This window comes from Pleurodeles waltl, chromosome 7, assembly GCF_031143425.1.
Source record: "Pleurodeles waltl isolate 20211129_DDA chromosome 7, aPleWal1.hap1.20221129, whole genome shotgun sequence".
Taxonomy (NCBI): Eukaryota; Metazoa; Chordata; class Amphibia; order Caudata; family Salamandridae; genus Pleurodeles; species Pleurodeles waltl.
Window position 1 is genome coordinate 632,219,742 of NC_090446.1, and position 20,375 is coordinate 632,240,116.

General features: G+C 42.2%; 1 protein-coding gene across 4 annotated transcripts in view; it reads right to left on the reverse strand.

Moving 5' to 3' along the window:
• Positions 1-20,375, reverse strand: part of HTR4 (5-hydroxytryptamine receptor 4) — a 1,500,331-nt gene that overhangs the window by 544,046 nt on the left and 935,910 nt on the right. Inside the window, exon 7 of one of the 4 annotated variants that reach the window (XM_069244599.1) lies at positions 2,803-3,026. The exons of the other annotated variants lie outside the window; for them this stretch is intronic. Within the exon in view, the coding sequence (XP_069100700.1) occupies positions 2,918-3,026 (109 nt within the window). The 3' untranslated portion in view covers positions 2,803-2,917. Of the gene's footprint in view, positions 1-2,802; positions 3,027-20,375 lie in introns of those variants that run through there. 4 annotated transcript variants of the gene reach the window in all.

Here is a 20,375-nt window from a genome sequence, read left to right on the forward strand (position 1 = left end):
ACTCCACCCCATCCACCCCACTCCAATCTAATCCACCCCACTCCAACCAATGCCAATCTGTCCCACTCTAATCCAATCCACCTGACCCCAATCCAATCCACCTCACTCCAATCCAATCAAATCCACCCCATTCCATACCACCTCCACCCACCCCTCTCTAATCTGATCCCCCTACCAGAATCCAGTTCACCCCAATCCAATCCACCCACTCCAGTCCAATTTACCTCACAGCAAACCACACCACCACACTCCCATCCATTCTGCCTCACTCTAATCCAAGACAACCTGTCCCACTCCAATCCAAAACAGTCTGCCCCACTCCATTGCAAAACAATCTGCCTCACTCTAAACCAACACAATATGCCCAACTTCTGTCTGCCCCACTCCAATCCAAAACAATCTGCCCTACTCCAATCTGCCCCATTCAATCCAAAACAATCTGCACCACTACAACCTGCTCAACTGCAATTCGAAACAATCTACCCCATACCAATCTGTCCCACTCCAGTCCAATCTAGGTTACCCCAACCCAATTCACCTCACTCTCCCAATCCACCCAGTCCAATTTGCCCCACTCCAATCTAAAACAATCTGACATACTCTACTCCAAAACAATGTGCCCCAGTCCAATCAAAACATTTCACACCACTCCAATCCAAAACAGTCTGCCCACTCCAATCCAAAACAATCCTGCCTCACTCCAATATGCCCTACTCCAGTCAAAACCAAACCTGCCCATTCCAAACTGACCAAGTCTAATCTGCCCCACTCCAATCCAAAACAATCTGTCAACTCCAATCCCAAAAAATCCTGCCTCACTCCAATCTTCCCTACTTCAATCCAAAATAATCCTGCCCACTCCAATCTACCCAAGTCCACCCTGCCCCACTCCAATCCAAAACAATCTGCACCGCTCTAATCTGCCCATCTGCAATACAAAACAATCTGCCCCGTTCCAATCTGTCTCACTTCAATCCACCCCACCTCAACCCAATCCACCCCACCTCAACCCAATCCAATCCACCCACCCCAATCCACCCCACCCTAATCCAAAACAGTCTGCCTCACTTCAAACGACCCTACTCCAATCCACCCCACTCCAATCCATTCCATCTCAATGCAATCCAATCCACCCCACTCCACCGTAATTCACCCTACTGCAATTCACCACAATCCACCCACTCCAATCCAATCCACTCCCACCAATCCAATGTAACCCACTCCAATTTAATCCAACTCACAACAATACAATCCACCACACTCCAATCCACCTCACCCCAATCCAATCTGCCCCACCTCACTCCACCCCAATTCACCCCAAACCAATCCATCACAATCCACCCCACTCAAGTCCAATCCAATCCAATCCAACGCAATCCAATCCAATCCACGCCTCAAATTAATTCCACTGTATTCCAATTCCTATCCTTCCACTTCAGTCCAATCCACAGCAACCCAATCCACCCCACTCCAATCCAATTCACTCCATCCAGTCCACCCGTTCCAATCCACCCCACTCTACTTCAATCCAACCCAGACACTACCTTCATCCATTCCACACCACTCTGCCCTATTTCACCCCATTTCCCTCCACAAAACTCCACTCTACAAAACTGCACTCTACAACACTCTCTGCCACTGAACCATTGAACTCTACACCCCTCTTCTCAGCTCTACAGAACTCTACTCCACCTGTTCCACTTTACAACACTCTACTCCAACAAATCCATTCTACGTAACACATTGCCAAAGTCTATAGCTCTTGTATCGGCGAGACCTGTTGGCTTTGCCAGTGCTTGTTTTATATTGACACGGGCATGGGCATGACAGCCAACTCCCCAATAAAATGTTTTAGAAAAAACATGAGAAAGCATGCGTTGACGAAGCCTAAAGGCGGACAGTCAACGACGTGCTTTCTTAATGCTTGCGATTACTTGCTATGCATATCTGCCATCAAAATATCCCTTTTTGGTTTATGGGGCACTTTATTACATCAGGAGGCATATTTCGTGTTTTGAGTAATGTGTATTGTCTTCATAGCTCGAATTTTACCAAACAATTAAACAGGAGTTATGGAGAGTAGTTTAAAAAATGACGGCAATGTTTGTAATTCAAATGCGAGTCATTTAATAGAATTAAAAAAGAAACAAATGGCAGAAAAAGAACTCGTAAGGAATGGAGAGAGAAACCGGAGGAAAACATTTACAAAACTATGAAATATCGTTTCCTTTCTTCTCCTTCAAGGGCCTGCGGGTATCTTTTAGAGACACTATTAAAATATGCAGGGATAGAAGACCAACCGGGAGCGCGAGCGCAGAGGGACCTCGCTGAGAGAAGCCTGCTCAAAGGGCTGCGCTGAAAGCCCAGTTTCCATAGAATCCGATACATCTGTGGTTCGCCAATTAAAACCACGAACGGGTACAGGATGTTCAGAATCTCTTTGAAACAAAATGTTATCAGACGCGCGGTTCATTTGTGTCTATCAGCGCACTTGTAGCAGCTCTCAGCTCCAGAGACACCTGCGGCAATATTTGGACCTGAGAGGTGAGTATCAACCTAGGGTTTTAGCCAAAGTGAAGTGCGGGTTGGTGGTGTGAAATCTGCTCGTGCAGACAGGGCTGGCCTTTGGCATGAGTAAGCAGAGACCATGCCCATGTCACCAATAATCACAGTGTCTGCTTAAAGGACATGAAACGGCAGTCTGAAGGCGTGGCTTCAGCCATTCACATTAAACTGCTTAATGTTTTTACAGGCTTCAGGCACCTGTGTCCATTTGACTCCACTGCCGCCAACAATGCCCCCATGTTGCCTCCACCATCAACATAGAGAGGCCAGGATCTTATTATTTTCCCCCTGCTAGATATGATGGGCAGTGTGTCCAAAAGGGTTACTGTAGGTACAGACGGCTCCCCTCTGTTTATTGCCACACAGAGTCAGGAGTGTAGGAGGTGAGTTTGCAGGTGTCTTTCAAGATGTCAACAGGTAGGGCAGGACCTCTTGTGGCCAGTCTTCCACACCCATACACTCTAAAAAGAAAAAGAAAAAAGTTGTGTTGTTTTTTTCAGTGTTGCAAGGCGGCGTTAAAGAGAGAGGTAATTCCACAGATCACCGGGAGTCATAATTCCTCAAAGGACAGCTTAACTACTGAGCAATGGAGGAGACTGACTTTGGTATTACTCTGACCTGCGGGAGCCTGACACAAAAAAACATGCAAAAAAAGCAGATGATGCAAAGAATGCAGAGCAAATCAAACATTCACCCCCAGTCGCAGATCTGGGTTGAATCCATCTGTTTTTTTGCTTGCCATGCTATTCCAGTTTGGACCTATCCATATGCAAATCAATCTTGACCCTGTTCCCCATGGGAACAGTCCTCCCTAGACCAGAAACAAGCATCCTGGGACCGGTTTCAGGGTATCACCGTTCATCAGCCAGGCTAGCTTGAATCTGGTGGCATAGCAAGCGTGGTACCCACGTCTGTGCATACCCTTCCCATGTGGGGCAACAAATGCAAAAACAACAGATGATGGACCAAAAAAACAAGAATTGGCAAAGCCAATAGGTTTTGCCTATGCAACATCTATTAGTTTTGTCAATTTGTTAAAGACATGTTTCACAGCAGTGCCGGCTGCTGAATAACATGGCTTTAAAAAAAGCACTGTGACGTGGTCAACACAGGAGGAGTCATAGCATTTTTTTCAACTTTATGCTGTGCTGCACAGCAAAATGGCTAAAAAGCATTGAAAAAGTCAATAGGTGGTGCACTTTCTGCAGATAACCTGAACAGATACTAACAAAATTCTGTTGCAGATCCCAACTAAATGAAGGAGTTCCCACCATAGGTCTCTTGTGTCTTGGGATGCGAAGTTTTTGTCTTGGCTCTGGTAATTGCACAGACCTCACTTAAAATGACCAGTATCTTTATTACTGTGAAAAGCTGTAGCTCTCAGGCAATGCAGGACAAACAAAGGAGCAGGAAAGGCTACACTCTGCCTGTGAATGATGGTGCAACTCCAGAACAGTCCCTGACAGAACCCCTTTTGTAGGAACATAGGAAATCTATGGTGAGGCTGAATTGCCTCTGCTGGCAGTGCTTGCAGAATATCAGTACATAAAATGGCTGACGCTCCTTTAGAACGCACAGTTAGAATGCATTCCCATTATGCATTCCAAAGCAGCGCCGGCCATCTTTTTTTTCCAATGAACCAAGGCATCATGTTTGATTAATATTCTTACTTTGATGCGAGCCTTGTATGTGCAAGGAATACTTGCACATACTTCGTGTACATTGATTCAATAATTATTTGCCTAACGCGCACACATACTACTTGGACATTGATTCTTTAATAACTATTTACTGAGCCCACACCGCAGATGGAGTTGCTTTAGGTGCTTGGAAGAACAGACATTCTTACCCAGCTCAGGGGTAGCCAGTTTATCAACCCCCTAATGGTGAAAGGTCGAGTCTACTAGGTGAAGTGCGCAGCTGTTTACGAGACTTGTCTCTAAGACAGATTGGTTGGGGCCATGCGTAGACTGGGCTACTTCTCACTCGTTACATAGAATCACTATACCTCGCTGATCCAAAACACTGCAAAGGAGGTGGGATAACGAATGCAACAATAAGCGGTTAGTTCTTTGGTAGAGTGCATGTGCAAAAGCCTGGGTTGGAAGCAACTAATACTAACCAGGTTGATACAAAAGCGTCACACTTTACCAGGCTGTTCATGGCCTTGTCAAATGGCGGTGACTTTTCAGGAGAAATAGGCAGTAGGTGAGGGTAAATTTGCTTAGAGTAGAAGGAGATCATTTGCTGAACCAAACTCACACACAGTCTTTCAGCCTGCTGCCTACTTATTCATCCATTCACAGTTTTGTTCAAACACAAGCTAAACTAATTGAAGGTGTGGGAGCTATAAATATTATGACAAACATTAATTTTACATTGGAACATTTCAACAGCGTGCTTTCATGAAATCATTTTTTTGCAGCGGAAGTCCCTTCACATAAAAGCGACATGGTGACTCGAACGGTAACAGTTACTTAGGTATTACCTGGAAAACGTAGTGTTTCATTCACACTTAGGCTGATATGGACACGAGATGTGGCACAGCACCAAAGGAAAGCTTATACACATGCCCACCTCAGTTATGGATGCCCGACAAGGCTCTCTGAAGTGAGCGCAAGCTGTGGGGGCAGGCTGTGCTTCTATGCACGGTCAGTGAGGAAATTAGGCACAGACTGTCCCCCGTGAAAAAATTTCAAAATAAGCCAAAGGGTTGACGAGGTTAGGTGACAACAAACAGCAGCAGGCATCGAGGCGGAGGAGGGACAGCTACGAAGAGAGAAGGCAGAAGCCTGCATGCAGCGAGGAGAGAAGATGGCATGCAGGAGTGAAGACGGCAGGCATATGTGCTTGTATGCAGTGCCGAATTGGAAATGCAAATAAAAAAGTACCTTCAGAGTGGTAGCCAGAGGAAGGACACTGGCCAGTAGCCACTGACAGGACGCTGTACTTCAGCCATAATACACACCACGGCATGAGCAGCAAAACAGTGCAGGAAGTGAAAGCAGATGACATGTTGGCCAATCAGAAGCACGTTAATTAAAGTGACACGGGTGTAAAGAAATAGCAAGTTCAGGTAAGTAAATGGGTGGGCTCCAAGGAACTTGTAAGATTTTTTTTTCCTACCAAAAGATTTCCCAATCACAGCACGCAAGCATGTGTGTTCAGGAGAGACCTAAAAATAGGCTTTCAACTGATTTTAAGTGAATGAGCAGCAAATAATTTAAGTGTATTGATGTTGAGGGCACCAACCGTCAGCTCCAGCTCTCAGGATGCATGTCACCTGTTTTGTGAACTCACCTTCAACACCCTGATTTTGTGTAAACTAACCCAACCCAAGTAATTCATAAATTTGCCACACAGTTTTATCCACAAAAGAGTTGTCTATGTAATTTATTGCACTGCATGCATAGTATTGTAAGATTGCCTTTTTCTTCACATCCTCTGAGGCATAGGCATAGCAATGCTTTGTCTGTGTTCGGAGGCCAGTCAGTGCTCAAATGGTGACCACAAAAGGTGCTGACTGCTGTCTCAATTTATTCATAAATGGCCAGGCTGTCTAATTTATTTTTCCCCGGTGGCTTTCCCAGCAAAGGCTAGCTCTGCATGCCGAGATCAGTGACTTGTCCAGAAATGTAGCAGTATCGCAACAAGCCATTGCTTGGAAAGGCTAGCAGGGTTGTTGCAGGACCCCTGCTTTGTTTCCTCATACAGGATAAGGTTTCAATTGTCCCACTGGAGGTACAGAATGTTTCCATCAATCTGCCCCCCTCACAATGAACATTAGAGTCAGGCCAAATGTTCCAATGTGGATTCTGCTAAGTAAAGATCATGTGTTACTGATTGCTCCCAAATACAAACTCAAAGCTAAGGAGGCACACCTATCTTAGTAGCAGAACTGTGGTGTGGAGCATCCTCCCTTGACAGCTCTGCGACTGCATATTTACTACAGTTTTAGTGGGTGGAAACGTTTTTGTTCTAGACTTTACTACAGGACCAACTCCAAGAGACCTCCACCAAGGTGGTGATAGCCTTCTGTGTCTTTATTCATTCTTCATTCATTCCCTTAGATGCAATCTCCAAACACGCAATACCTGTAAGCATGCAAGCTCCCACATTTTGCACTAACATGATTCTCATCAACATTCTAGGTGGAAGCCATATCAACCTCAAGGCATGGAACAACAACATATTCTCTGTAAAGACTGGAGGGAACAAACAAGAAGTGAAAGCAACCTTCAGTTAACGTCAGATTACACAGTCGGTAATCTCAGAAGCAAGCTCCTTTATAGGTCGAACGTGCAAGCGCTTTGACCTGTTGTAATTCTTGTGTGCTTTTAACCATGCCCATCGCACGCCCATCACTTTCTCTCGTTTGTGGACTTGCCTTTCAAAAATCCTTTGTTATCATTGGTCAATGTTTTACACTTGTCCCTCCTTGGCGCAGTTTTGTTACCGCCTTTGACACTGACCCTGTTACATGGATATATGCTCGATCGAATTCCAATACGTTTGCCTGTGAGTGATCTTTTTATTTTTGTGTCTCTCCTTCGCGCTCACACTCATGGTAGCCATAGTGATTTGAAATGGCTCGCTTATGTCAACTGTTTTACTTTTCATTTTCAATTTATGTGACAAGAAACGTCCAGTTAGGAGTTCACAACGCTAATAGCTCTAACTTGAGAAAATGCGAGACCCCTTGCATTGCAAATGCTTGTTTAAGAGGTGGGTGCTGTAGTTTTACAGGACCCTGAGACTGTGTATTTCAGGGCGAAACTGCAGACTATCTCAATGTCATTCATTGCCTCACTACGTCTGATTATCTCCACGTCTCTAGTTGCCTCTTTTTATGTATATATACAAAAACACATTTGAGAAAGATTTTACTTAAAATAATCCACACATACAGGCCCTTTCTACGGGCGGCCACGAGCACAATGGCTACTGCCGAACTCTGCTTTGGGTTCACAACCTTCTCAAACACAACTCAGCCTAGTTCGCGTCCCCAGAGCCGTCTCGGTGCAGCCAAGAGTTGACCCTGTGGATTTGGCGGCATGGCAGCGAGGAAAGCGCTCACCGATTCCACAAGAAATACCGGAAGATGGCTACAGGTCTGTACAGGGAATCAATCCAAACATTTCTCGGTGCAAACTACACGCAGCTCAACAGTTAGACCTAACACGAAATCTGAACTGTAATGGGCAACACACCAACTCTTAAATAAATCGTGTTTCTGACAAGGATATTCTTGTGCTTGATGAGGTTTAATTAAAATGTACACATCCTTTTCTGTGACTCTCTTTTTTGAGCTATATATATATATATATATATATTTATATATATATATATATATATATATATATATATATATATATATATATTTACGGTTACATGGTTTATTAATAGAGCAGTCATCCCTAAAGAATGCATTTAATTTCTGTATTTTGGTTCCCTGCCAGGTTTAGTTCACTGCCCTCCGTGCTTTTGTTTGTGGTTCCTCTATTTTTAGTTGTGCTGGTTTTCTTTGGCCCGAAGGAAGGGACCCCTTTTTATTCATACATTTATTTTTCAATCCGAACTATTATCAAGAGACCTACTGTTAAGTAACCCTTTTAGCTGAACTTTTTTACAATAGTAACATGTCTCTGGCTAACTTTAAATGGAAAAACTACAAAACTCCCACTTACTACAATACCATCACTTCAGATCTTCACTCAGAACATTGGGTGTCACATCTTTAAGAATTCACACACCATAGTAAGGCCCTAGTTACGAGTTGCACGGAAGTGGGGGATTTTAGAACATGGTAAAATGGCATACAGTTTTGCCATTTCTGTGTGGGAATATTGCCCTCTTACATTGCAATTACAAGCGAAACCCCCTAGAATATGTGTATGAGGGGGGTGGATGATATTTCCAGTCGTAAAACCACAGGGAACCCCCCCCCCCCCCTATTGCATGTGGTTTTACTGCATACCATTGCCTGCTATCAGCAATGTGTATCGGGGCCAGCACAAGGGAGAGGGCGAGGGAAAGTTTGGGAAAGTAGGAGAAGGAAGGGCAAATGTAATTTTTGGCAGCAGCCAAAGTCTCATACTGTTTTGACGACCGGAAGCTCTGTGAGGAAATCATTCCAGGTTTCGTCCACACCGATTAATCTGGACATGATAAAAACCTAACAATTAGTAAGATGGAGCAACATGGAAGCATACAAGCCTGTGGTAATTGCATTTTACCTGGCTTGTAATCATGCCCTAAGTCTGGCTGGCGAATGCATACCTGCATGTTAACCCTTAAGAGTAGGATCATTGTGAGACTGAAAGCACTTAGCCATGAGAACTTTGCAGTGCATCGCCCATAGACTGTGTGAGGTAACTATGAATGTGGCCTACAGAAAGCTAGGTTCTGGAGACAAGCAATGTCCTGGCACCCTATGCCTATGGGCAGTAGGTTCACCCTGGTTTATTTGTGAACTACTTAGTTGGTGAAAGATCTACTTTATGTTTTCAGTAACAATGTAGGCTACCATGCCCACTACAAGATGTCTATTGATGCCTAAAAAATGAGAGCTCCCCGATAGTGGACCCTCTTCCACCACAAAGAGTGCATGATGGCATTTTGTACGAACTGGAACTAACCAGGACTTACAAAGATGGAGGAGAGAAAACATTTTGCCGCTTAATGAGAACATGCCTTATTCCTTCGTACGTCTTTTATTAGTCCTATGATTGTGTCCACAAATTCATGATGTTTTAGAGATACAGCATTTACGTTTTTCCAGTGCAGTACAGTTTATGACTTGTCGAACCTACCACCAAAATCGTTATCCGTGTAACCCAGTCATGGCTTTTAGGCAGAGTAATCCTCTTTTTAATATAATACAGCAATTTTCATTCATCTAAACACGTTTTTCTGACGGATATGGCAACTAAAAAAGTTTCTGGAAAGGAAAGTTTTATTTATTTCAGGCAGCTTGCCAAACAAATTCAGTATAGTAAAATACTTTAGCTTTCCAAACATTTAATATAAAGTAAGATCTATCTCACTAATGCAGATAGAACAACCTGTGTTGAAAGTAAGAAAACCAACTCTAAACACTTTTACATTTACAAATGTGTGTCGATTAGATAAATACTTTTAATACCGCATGTCTATGATACTATTAATAGTATCATAGACCTGCTGCAGCACCACTGACGGCAACACCACTGGACCATCAAAATATTACTTTTGTCCAATTGTGAGTCTCCCTAAATGATAACATTAGGTGCATACTTTAACCTATCAGGATATTTGGAACAGCGTGGCAACCAGCAGTTCTTCAGACAATCCTACCAGGCGGGAATGTCAGAAACTTTTGTGGGGCCATGAGCCATGCCTTTTGTGGAAGTCTTATTTGGTTTCCCATCCACGTTGCAACAAACAGACAAGGAAACAAGTATGCCAACAGACACTATTTGGAGTCAACAAGTTGTTCTTCTGCATTAGGTACGTCATAAAGGAAGAGGTCAGGTCTGCTTTTCATTTTGTATAAAGATGTTGTGCCTTGAGTACAGGGAGTGCATTAAGTGCAACGCCCTGATAAAAAGAGCCCCGGCTACTCTTCACTTGTGATGGCCTAGTACAAATGTCTCAGACCGTCCTTCCAGATCTTCGCACAAAAAACTGTGCATAAGCCCTCCAAACCAGACCTTCACAGATAACAGGAAGACTCAGATAGCTAAGCACTCCCTGCTGATCTCATCTATGATCTGGAGGCCACAGGTTTAAATCCCAAACAGGCCAAAGAAGATTTCCATTCTTTCAGAACAACTGTTGTTACTTGCAGCACGTTGGAATGAAAAAGTGGAGTCTGGTGGCTAGGATTAAGTCAAAACCACGGACGTAATTTTCCTTCAACCTCTCTCCACTCAATAGACCAGTCATACATTTCCTCATTAAATAAATTGTCAAATCGGTACAATCAGAACAGAGATAATGCTCTATAAGATCCATTACTATTTCCAGATTGGATTAATCCAATATGCAAGTAGAAATCATCCTACCTAAATGAAAACCATTGGCTCCCCATGAAGCACACAACATAGTCTAAAAAGCCTATTTTTTACAGGGCATTTTGTCAATTCTGAGTTCTTTGTCTTTAAGAGTTAGTACCACCCCCCCCCCCCCCCCTTAACTGCCTCCCCATAAACCTACAAGACTCCTGAGATCTGAACACAGTAGCATGGCAAAAGTACTTGTAGTAGACAAAAAAGGACACACATGCGGATACAATGGAGCACCACCTGGAAACTTCCCGCCAGCAGACATTAGACTCAAATCAGAGCCAACGTCTTAAAGAGGAAGTGAGAAACACTTTTCTTTAAGGAATGTTTTGAATATAGACATTTGACCTCAATTAAAGATAAGCTTCTAGATCTGACCTGTTCTGGTTTTCTGACTTTACTTTCCATCCCTGCTTTCTTCCTCTCCTTTCACCTATCCTGGTCGGCTATTTTATTAGCCTTAGGTGTTTAAAACTGAAATCATTGCATCTGCCTGTCTCAATGTTTTATGAATAAATACATGATTAGTGCAGGACATTGAAAAACACCCCACAACTTCCCATATAGAACTAGGTATAAGACTGGAAAATGTTCATACAACATCTAAAGCCTCATCGCGAATGGCACACAATTCCCATATCTGGCACAAATGGGCACTTGCTCATAAATCCGTATTATAGCTTGGAAAGTGATAAATAGATCAACTCTTATGCAGAAACCCCACGCATGCCAAGTTACACAATTCAGTTGGAGGGAAAACACGTTAATAGTGCATTACATCCCATTATAAGGCTTACTATTGTGATGGTGCAATAACGACAACCAGAGGTGGCTCTTTCACAAAGGTAAAGGAGTGTCACCCCCTGGCTAAGCCAGGAGCAGAAAAATGAAACAATATGTTATTATTGTTTTATTTTTCAGCTCCTGGCCCAGCCAGGATCATGTAAAGGGGAGGGCAGGCCTGGGCCATTGAAGGGGGCAGAGGGGAGGTGGAGTGGAGTTTGTGCACTTCTAAGTGCACATGTGTGTTTGGCCAGCTGTGTCAGGCCAGCCAAACACACATGCACACTTAGGTTTCTCCAACCTGGCTGTGTTACACAGCCAGGTTGGAGAAACTGCACAGGCTCCTGTGCACTGTCTGAGCAGCAGAACAAGCCACTCAGACCGATCCTAGTGCTGCTGTCATGCTAGGGTGAGCATGAGAGCAGCACCAGGATCGATACTAGGTTCAGAATGAGAGCAGTGCTTTATTGCTGGGAAGCCTGTGCTGATGTTCCAGTGAATGCTGGGACACCAGAAGAAGAGCAGAGAAGCGACGCTGCAGGCAGTGGCGACAGGAACAGGTACTTTTTTTTTTTAATTCTTTTTTAATCCCGCCCTCTCTTTGAGATTTGCAGCAATCCAAAATGTTGACATATAGCGGTTGGCATAAAACCCTTATGAAGGCTACTTCTGAGACTGAATACGTTATAACTGGGTCTTTATTTAGAGCAAGTCAGCAACCAGTATCACAGCTGACTCTCCAACCAGTCTTTGGCGACTCTGTAACTGACACTAAACACTCACATGCAAGAAATGTATCACAATCACGGGATACAAACATAAGACTAGCAAGGGAATGTGCTAGGAACAAATAGAAACATAAACACCCAGGTTTATTAGAGACAGGTAAGGAACATCCAATAGAAACAATATATAACACAAGTAAGAACTACACATTTTCGTTTCAGAGCTAGTCGAAACTTATGAAAAACAATTTTCACAAGCATAGGTCATAAATAATGATGCAAAGTCATATAAATGCTTTGGGTCAACAACTTTTCTTGAACTAGCCTGAGTGAGCATGACTCATGAGTATTAACATTATTATAGAAACAGAAATGTCTTAAAAATCTGAGTTTCCTTCTACAATTCCCCCAAATAAAACAGATGAACTCATAAAGAGAAACACAATTTCATAATATTTCAAAAGGAGAAATACCAGTGGTGGGGTGTGTGATGACTAGGCCGGGGTGGAGTTCATGAAGTTCTGCTTCCTGGAACTCTGCAAAATGCTGAAAATCTCTGCTGGCTACCAAAGTTCTGTGAGTGACGGAGTGTGGGTAAGTCACGCTTATAAATGCTAATTTTCAGCACCAGGTGATTCTCCTGCCATGTGAAATTACATCGAACAGTATCACGCGAAGCACCAGCAGGTGCTAAATTCTGTCTGCCTCTCAACTATATTTTCTACTTGAGCGACAGCTTCCTCAACGCAGCTTTCTCAACGTGAGCGGTAGCAACCAACCAGAACAGCCCACATTCAGAAATCATGCTTGCTCTTGCCAACTTAACGATTTCTCTCGCACACCAACTTAACATGGGCAAGCCGCGTGAGGGAAAAATCTCCACAGACTCTGCTGGCAGAGCCTAATTCTTCACCCACCTTTAGTGATGACATGATCACATATCCTATTGATTGAACTGTCAAACATTTAATCTGGCAGGCAAAGCAGTTTGTACACGCTCACAAAATATTCTATTTGATGTTGCCAACCAGCCATTACAACTACAAACAGTGAGAGCTATATGCTTGTGAATAATATCACTTTGCTGGAGAACGTCTTTTATCTTAATTGATATAAACTGCACACCATTTTAGTGGTGATAGAAAATGGCAGCGAATGCAAACCAGTTCACTAAAACACTCCTCAAGAAACTCCAAAACACTGTCAGTAGTAGGTTATCTTATAAACCTCCAATACTTCCACTTTGAGTAATGGTGAGCTAAGACTTCATGTTTTTCACATCGTATTTAAGTTGGTGAAATTAACCTAAAACAGCTATTCCTAAATGTTGCCTAGGCGCTTCTGGAAATGACATAAGAATCAAAGGACCATTGTGAATCTTTAAACGTTTGTCAGAATTTCTACACAAAACTTTAACAACTGTTAATCTTCCATACATGGCCACCAATGTGTTGATCTAACCACTTTCTTATTGGCTGTCTCCCCCAAATGTCCTTTATCAGACATTTGAATATGTTAATTCTAATTTTCTCAAGAGATACTAACAGCCTTCAAAAATAACAAAAATAGTAAATAAGAACCCATCATTAAATTTCCAAAACACTTGATGATGAGCAGATAACATTTACCCATGCCACTTTCTATAATATATTTTCTTCCAGCATAATTAATTTCCAGTCATTTCCAGTAGGTTGTTCTTGAACCAAATGCCAAACATTAGTTACCATCACCACAACACAGTCCTCACCAATATGACCCTATTCTTCACTGAAATTCAGAGCAAGTAATCTGATGAAGCAGTCAGTCCTACAGCTCTCTTTACCCTTCAAGAAGGCAATATACAAATTAAGCTAAGACTATATGAACAAGACTCCTATCAATTTAGATGTGGGTTATTGAGTACTATTTCATAACAGTAGAAAAAAATAAGAGTTTATGAACACATGTAATTCCAAGCTGCCTACCCTACAGAGCGGTCTTCGGGTGTTCATACACCTTCATGCATCCTAGCACTTCCCTTTCAACTAACAAATCATCTGTTCCACTTTGTAATGGTAATGCTCTGTAAGCAAATGGTACAATTTTGTATTGCCTTGTTATATTCCTCTTTAGTTGGGTGCTGCTCCTAACCCTACAGTTCTGGCATTCCCACTATGATCACACTTTCCCTGTCTTCCACAAAAGGTGTCAAACTGATGCTTCAATAGTATTGATTCTAACTTTTAGAAAATCCGTGCTCAACTCGTGTGTCCAGTCAAACTTAGATTTTTCTCATTCTGGACCTATACACTTAGTTAAAGATAAAAAATCCTTCAACAAACATAAGTAATATTTACAAAGGCCTAAAAAAAAAGCTAGTTGGTCTCTAATTATGTTAAAAAGTATTTCCTTAATTATTCCAAGAAATAATTCTTTGAAATTTGGCATTCTACATATTATGCTTCTTTGATTAAAGTCTTTACAGTCTACATTGGTCCAACTGAAGTTTTGTCCATTTTGATTGGAAATTTTACAACACATGTTCTAACTTCTTATTGTGTTTTCTAAAGAAATAGAAAAGTAAGCCTTTCATCTTGATTGGTGGCAACACCTTCCATGTTTCTGAACAGATCATTTATTAACTTTAAAACAACAGATTTGGATGACATCAATTCAAAAGGCAAGGCGCAAAATTCAGAGCCAACTCAGTTTGATGGTATTCCACTTGTAAATTCAAAGTCGGGAAATATTTGACTTTTCCCATGTCTGCAAACAGATTTCGAATTTTGGGAAAAGATTGCTTATCTACAGACTTTTAATCAGCACAAATCTCAGTTGAACTATTTTGTCTAAACTATCACAATTGGAGACACCCATTATGATGACTCAACCCACTCAATTTTTCTTCATCTCATACCTTTCAGCAATACAGATTGCTCTTTTCTTACATATAGCTAAACATTCCATATCTTGCTCCTCCCGGTTGTGCTGGAGTCTTAAGATTGATTTCACATCAAAATCATTTAACACTACCAAGTTCTTTCCTAAAAACATCTGCAAACATTTTTAAAATAGGAGATACATCCAACAGAAACGTGTCAAAGGGTACCAGACTAACCTTCATGCTCAAATAACCCTTGCTAGCGAAAATTGATATTTTCTGGCAATGTAGACATTTCCGATAGTTTGTCTATGCTTGCAACTGATGTTAGTAATGAAATCACCCAAAATATCAGTAGTGTTCCCAAGCTGTGAACTAAACTTAATATTTGGTTCTTTTAGATTTTTTCATATCAATTTCTTTAGAAAAGTGATCTGAAATACCTCTATAGAGTGACCTAGAACCTACTAGGTCTTCGGTAACCTTATTGTCAATGCTGATGTCATGCTTATGGGGAATACATGGTTCATTGTCAGTGTCATGGATCAATTTGTGCTCAGACCTATTTAAACTTTTGCAGTCGTTATTAGTCAAATTTATGATGATTATTGGATTATTATCTTTGCTTTTACATTATGGCAACATTCTCTAACAGAAGCAATGACATTTACCTTTATCTGGAACATTTACTAATAATTTGTCTGTATCAATAAACATTTCTCCTTGTCTTTTCACAGAACAGTTGCTCTTGACTGTACAAATATCTGCACCAGCATGCTTGCTCTTGGTCGATTCCAGGACTTAAAAAAGAGACTTTTGCACACTTTTGACAATGTCAATATTTCATGAGGTAGAACTCTGTGGTGTATTCTCTTTCTTCGATTTTTGTGTTATGTGACCCACAGTTTAATTTCTTATATAATAATCAATACTACCATCAAATGTGCATTGCAATGCCAAAATTCTAAGTGATTTTACATAAGATTTAAAAGGTTCTTGTGGTAACGGATATGATGTGTAGAATTTTTGTCTCTCCATCAAAATTTGTGGTTCAACTGTGTAATTTAAGGTGTTCCACAGCCTCAATAAATACATTATAATTTCTAGCTGCCATACCTGGTGGGGGAGTACACTTAAGTAAATGCTCAAATAACTTTGTGCATCTCTGCCCACTAAGTTATAAAATGATGTTTTTTTCACTCAACAGCAAATGTTTTCCTGTCTTCTTCTATAAGAATGTTGTTAAGACGTTTGTACCATGGTTTCTTTTTCATAGTTGGTTTGCCAGAATTCTAGAAAAATATTGGTCGTTGATTGATACTTTGTGTTTTGAAATATCAGTGTAGGTAAGAAATACAGACCTTGGGAAATGAGGTGTAGTATGGATAGCACAGGCAGAGGGAGGTATTGTTGTAAAACATGTTAATGTGATGAAACAGTGTTGATACATTAATTGAATATCACTAACAGGAATAACTTACCGGTTATTTAGTCTTGAATCATTAGTTGGTAAGGTTTGTGGTGTAAATAATTCTAGAATTATTACCTTAAATGGTTCTTTCACTGGCAGAGCTAGCTGTGTGCAAACTAAGAGGATCCACAGCACAGTGGATGCAGTGACTCTGCCACAGGCCTTTGATTTCAGAATTAAGGTCCCAACATTGCATATAGATGAGTTGTAGCTGCTCTTCTGAGGTGATCACAGCCAATTACTATTGGGCAGGGTTACTGTTATTTAGCAGCAGATGTGTTGCTGTGGCATGGCAGGCTTGGAGGTCAGCACGTGACAATGGTGAAGAAGGAAGGCTGGTGGCCACGGGGAGCTCTGGGACTCATGCTCAAAGACAGCAACTCATCACCAAATATTAAAGGTAAGACGCAGAATATCCTGGAACTGGCCCTTTTTATGCAGCTCAACAGAGAGGTGGTCAACCCGCCGATCAGCCCACCACAAGTCTGTAACTGGCACTGAACACTCAAATTATGGGGAACAAGGGAAAGTGTGAGGCTAATAAGACATAAAGAAATCAATATGTAAGACAACACATAATAACAATACACACTGTGGAATGAAAGAATGCAATTGAACAAATGCACAGAACATATTGGAAACATTTACATTACACTATTTCCAATGAGGTACAAGGAGAGTTGTCTTCAACGGGAAACATCCTTTTTGCCGACTTTTTTATAACGAAGTCCTGGTTAACGAAAGCGGAACAACGCTTTCTTTAACCACAACTTTGTTATTTTGTGCCTTAACCACGCATGTCCTGAACAACGAACATGCATGGTTAAGGTACAAACAAGGGAGTCGGCTGAGGAGGACGACGCAGATGAGGCGACGACTCAGGTAAGTGGGGGGTTTTAGGTTTTGGGGAGGGGTGGGGGGTCGGGGGTTTTAGGTTTTGGGGTGGAGTTGGGGGGTGGGGCGTTTTTGGGGAGGGGGTGGGGTGTCGGGGTTTTAGGTTTTGGGGTGGGGTTGGGGGGTGGGGCGTTTTAGGTTTTGTGGAGGGGGTGGGGGGTCGGGGTTTTAGGTTTTGGGGTGGGGTTGGGGGGGGTGGGGTGTTTTTGGTTTTGGGGAGGGGGTGGGGGGTCGGGGGTTTTAGGTTTTGGGGTGGGGTTGGGGGGTGGGGCGTTTTTGGTTTTGGGGAGGGGGTGGGGGGTCGGGGGTTTTAGGTTTTGGGGTGGGGTTGGGGGGGTGGGGTGAGGCATGCAGGATCAATGGGTGCCTGTTACTAATGACTTTACCAGGAATGCCTTTACAACGAAATATCGTTGTTAAGGCATTCGTGGTAAAGGCATTAGTAGTAACAACGAGGTCGGTGTTCCGACCTCTAGTGCAAAGTGCCCTAGAGAAGTCGGTGTGGGCTACCCTATGAAGTAATTGTACGTTTCCATGTTGAAGTGCTCATGAGGTTTTGTTTATAATTCATTTTACAGTTCTTTACAGAAGGTACCACTGCAATTATGCAATTCTACAGCTGAGGCGTTTTCTGCTTAGTTATGGATTTGCTACATTTGCCATATAATCGGTCATGGGTCGCATGATCGACAGGTTGTAACAAAACAACATTTTGTTTCTAGCTCAAAAGGATCAAAAGTTACTAAACATATAGCGACACATGGCCCTGCACAGTGGAAAACCGCACAGGAAGATTGACTGGTCAGCTTTTAATTGCTTATTGCTGTAGTTGGGTGTAACTGGCACTTATAAGATGAAACCTCTGCCCAGACAGTATTACCATGGGTAAAAATGACAAAATATTCAAGTGATACCATCACATAATGTGCTGCATTATACTGCATGATTTGCCTTTTCTTGCCGCATAATTTAGTCAACACTTCCACATAATTTGGCCCTTCTTGACGCATAATTCCAGTGGTCCTGCCTAAATATGTCTTGAGGTTCCCCATAAAATAAAGTATGGCTTTCCCTACCAAAGTCTATGTAGTGTACTCTATGGCGTTTTTTGACAGTGTGACTAGTGAGGAGTTTCCAATCCTGTCACTATTTCCCATGCAAACATCAAGCCCCGGGAACCACTTAGAGATGGATCCTGAAGCGCTTGTTTCTTCAAGGCCTTCTGTTGCAGCCCTCTGAGGCCTACTTCAAGAGCCCTTCTTCGCGCTTCCAAAGCTCGTGTTCTGCAGCTTCTCTTTAATCACCAGGATGAAACAGCTGCTTCAGAAGGAGAGGCTCCTGAGCTGGAATTGAATACCTTAGTTACACTTCTCATAAGTGCTTCTTATTAGTGAGGCCGTTCGGTCGCCTTTATTGGATAGTGATTAGGGAAGCCACCTGTGTTAAACTCTTCTGCCTCCCTGGTTTTCTGGGTGACATATTCTTACCGCTTGCAGAGTAAAGTATTTCACAGGTTGTCAGGGAGATCAGCTGGCCAGTTGTTAGACACTGATACATAGATTCTCTTGGGCTCTACGTGACGTCCCTTTTCCTCTAGAAAACTGCCAGTAAATCTCACCGATATTTCAATTTTTGGCTTTTAGAAAAGATGTTGCAATGTGACTTTTCATCCTAATATTGGGAATTTAGGGCCACTTTTAGGAAGTTTGTAAGAAAAAAGACTTCCAACATCCCTCCAGTTGCAAAACTGCAGATGGTGTTGAATTTGACTTGTGAGACCATAGCATGTTTATTTTCAGTGGAAGCTAGCACTCGCAAGGCAGGGTATATTTGCATTCACAAGGAAATATTGCTAGTCTGCTAGGATAACAATGCTAAGGCAGGTAATCTACAGGCAGGAGCAAGCCAGTTCATGCGCGGCACTGCATAGACAGGGCAAACAAATAAAACATGGGCAGATTTTTTGTGGAGGTGTTGCATGATGGACAGGCCATTTCTCTCTCAGGTGACCAGTTGCCAGTAAACAATCTTAATGGTAGGGTCAGCACAAGAAACTGGAAATAAATCTTCCTGTCCTTCGGAGACAAAATTACATCCCAGAGTGCCTCATTTCTGCACACATCTTCTAAATCAACAAAAGACTGTTTAGAACAAATTGTGACACTTAACTCTTCAGAGTTTACCACCCCTCCAATAGTGCTTCTTTAAGTCGCTCATCTAGGGAAATGATGCAACAGCTGGATGGTCTCAAAGCTTGCGCAAACCAAGCAAGTATAGTAGCTCTTTAATATTTCTAAGTCAAGGAATGCTAGAAAAACGATCGGCTTTCAATATAACCTGAATAGCTCTGTTGTAGGACGCAAGCTCCAGAGTAGTCCAGAGCCACCTCCAATACAAAAGAGGGTGCAAGCGAGCCTTGGGCCTTATTCCCTTGATACCCAAATCTTTAAAGAGAGGGAACAACTGAGTGATCTGGGGAAGACACCTCCGAATCATGGGTAGGCCAATAATCGAACCAGGCCTGCGCATCTAAAACTTCACACACCACCTACGCCCTTCCCACCCGGGGGATCATATTTGTACACTCACAGTGGGAACAGGCTTCCTTATGCTCTGTGCTTCTCCTTTAGAACTGACAACAAAGCTATGCTGTTTTTGTTTTTCTGGGGCTGCAGGAAAGTGTGGAGCCATACAACATGACAGTAGGCCTGAGTGAAATGTTATTTATGCTGGAGTAATCAGAGTAATTCTTTTAATTTTGAGTCACTCCTTTTACACAAAATTACTGAAAACTAGGCAATTACACCAGTTTTTGAAATGTATTTGGCACAAAAGTCCTACTGTATGAGCGTAGGACAACAAGCTTACAGAGTGTGAGCGACTTCTGCTGTTCGGGTTCTGTTGCATTTAGCACTACTTTCCAATTTGGATGTAAGGGTTCATTTTGCACTAAGAAAATAATGCTAAATGCTGGGTTACACACCTTGCGTAATTCTCTGTAATTTTGCATAATTGTGCTGTTACTACGCATA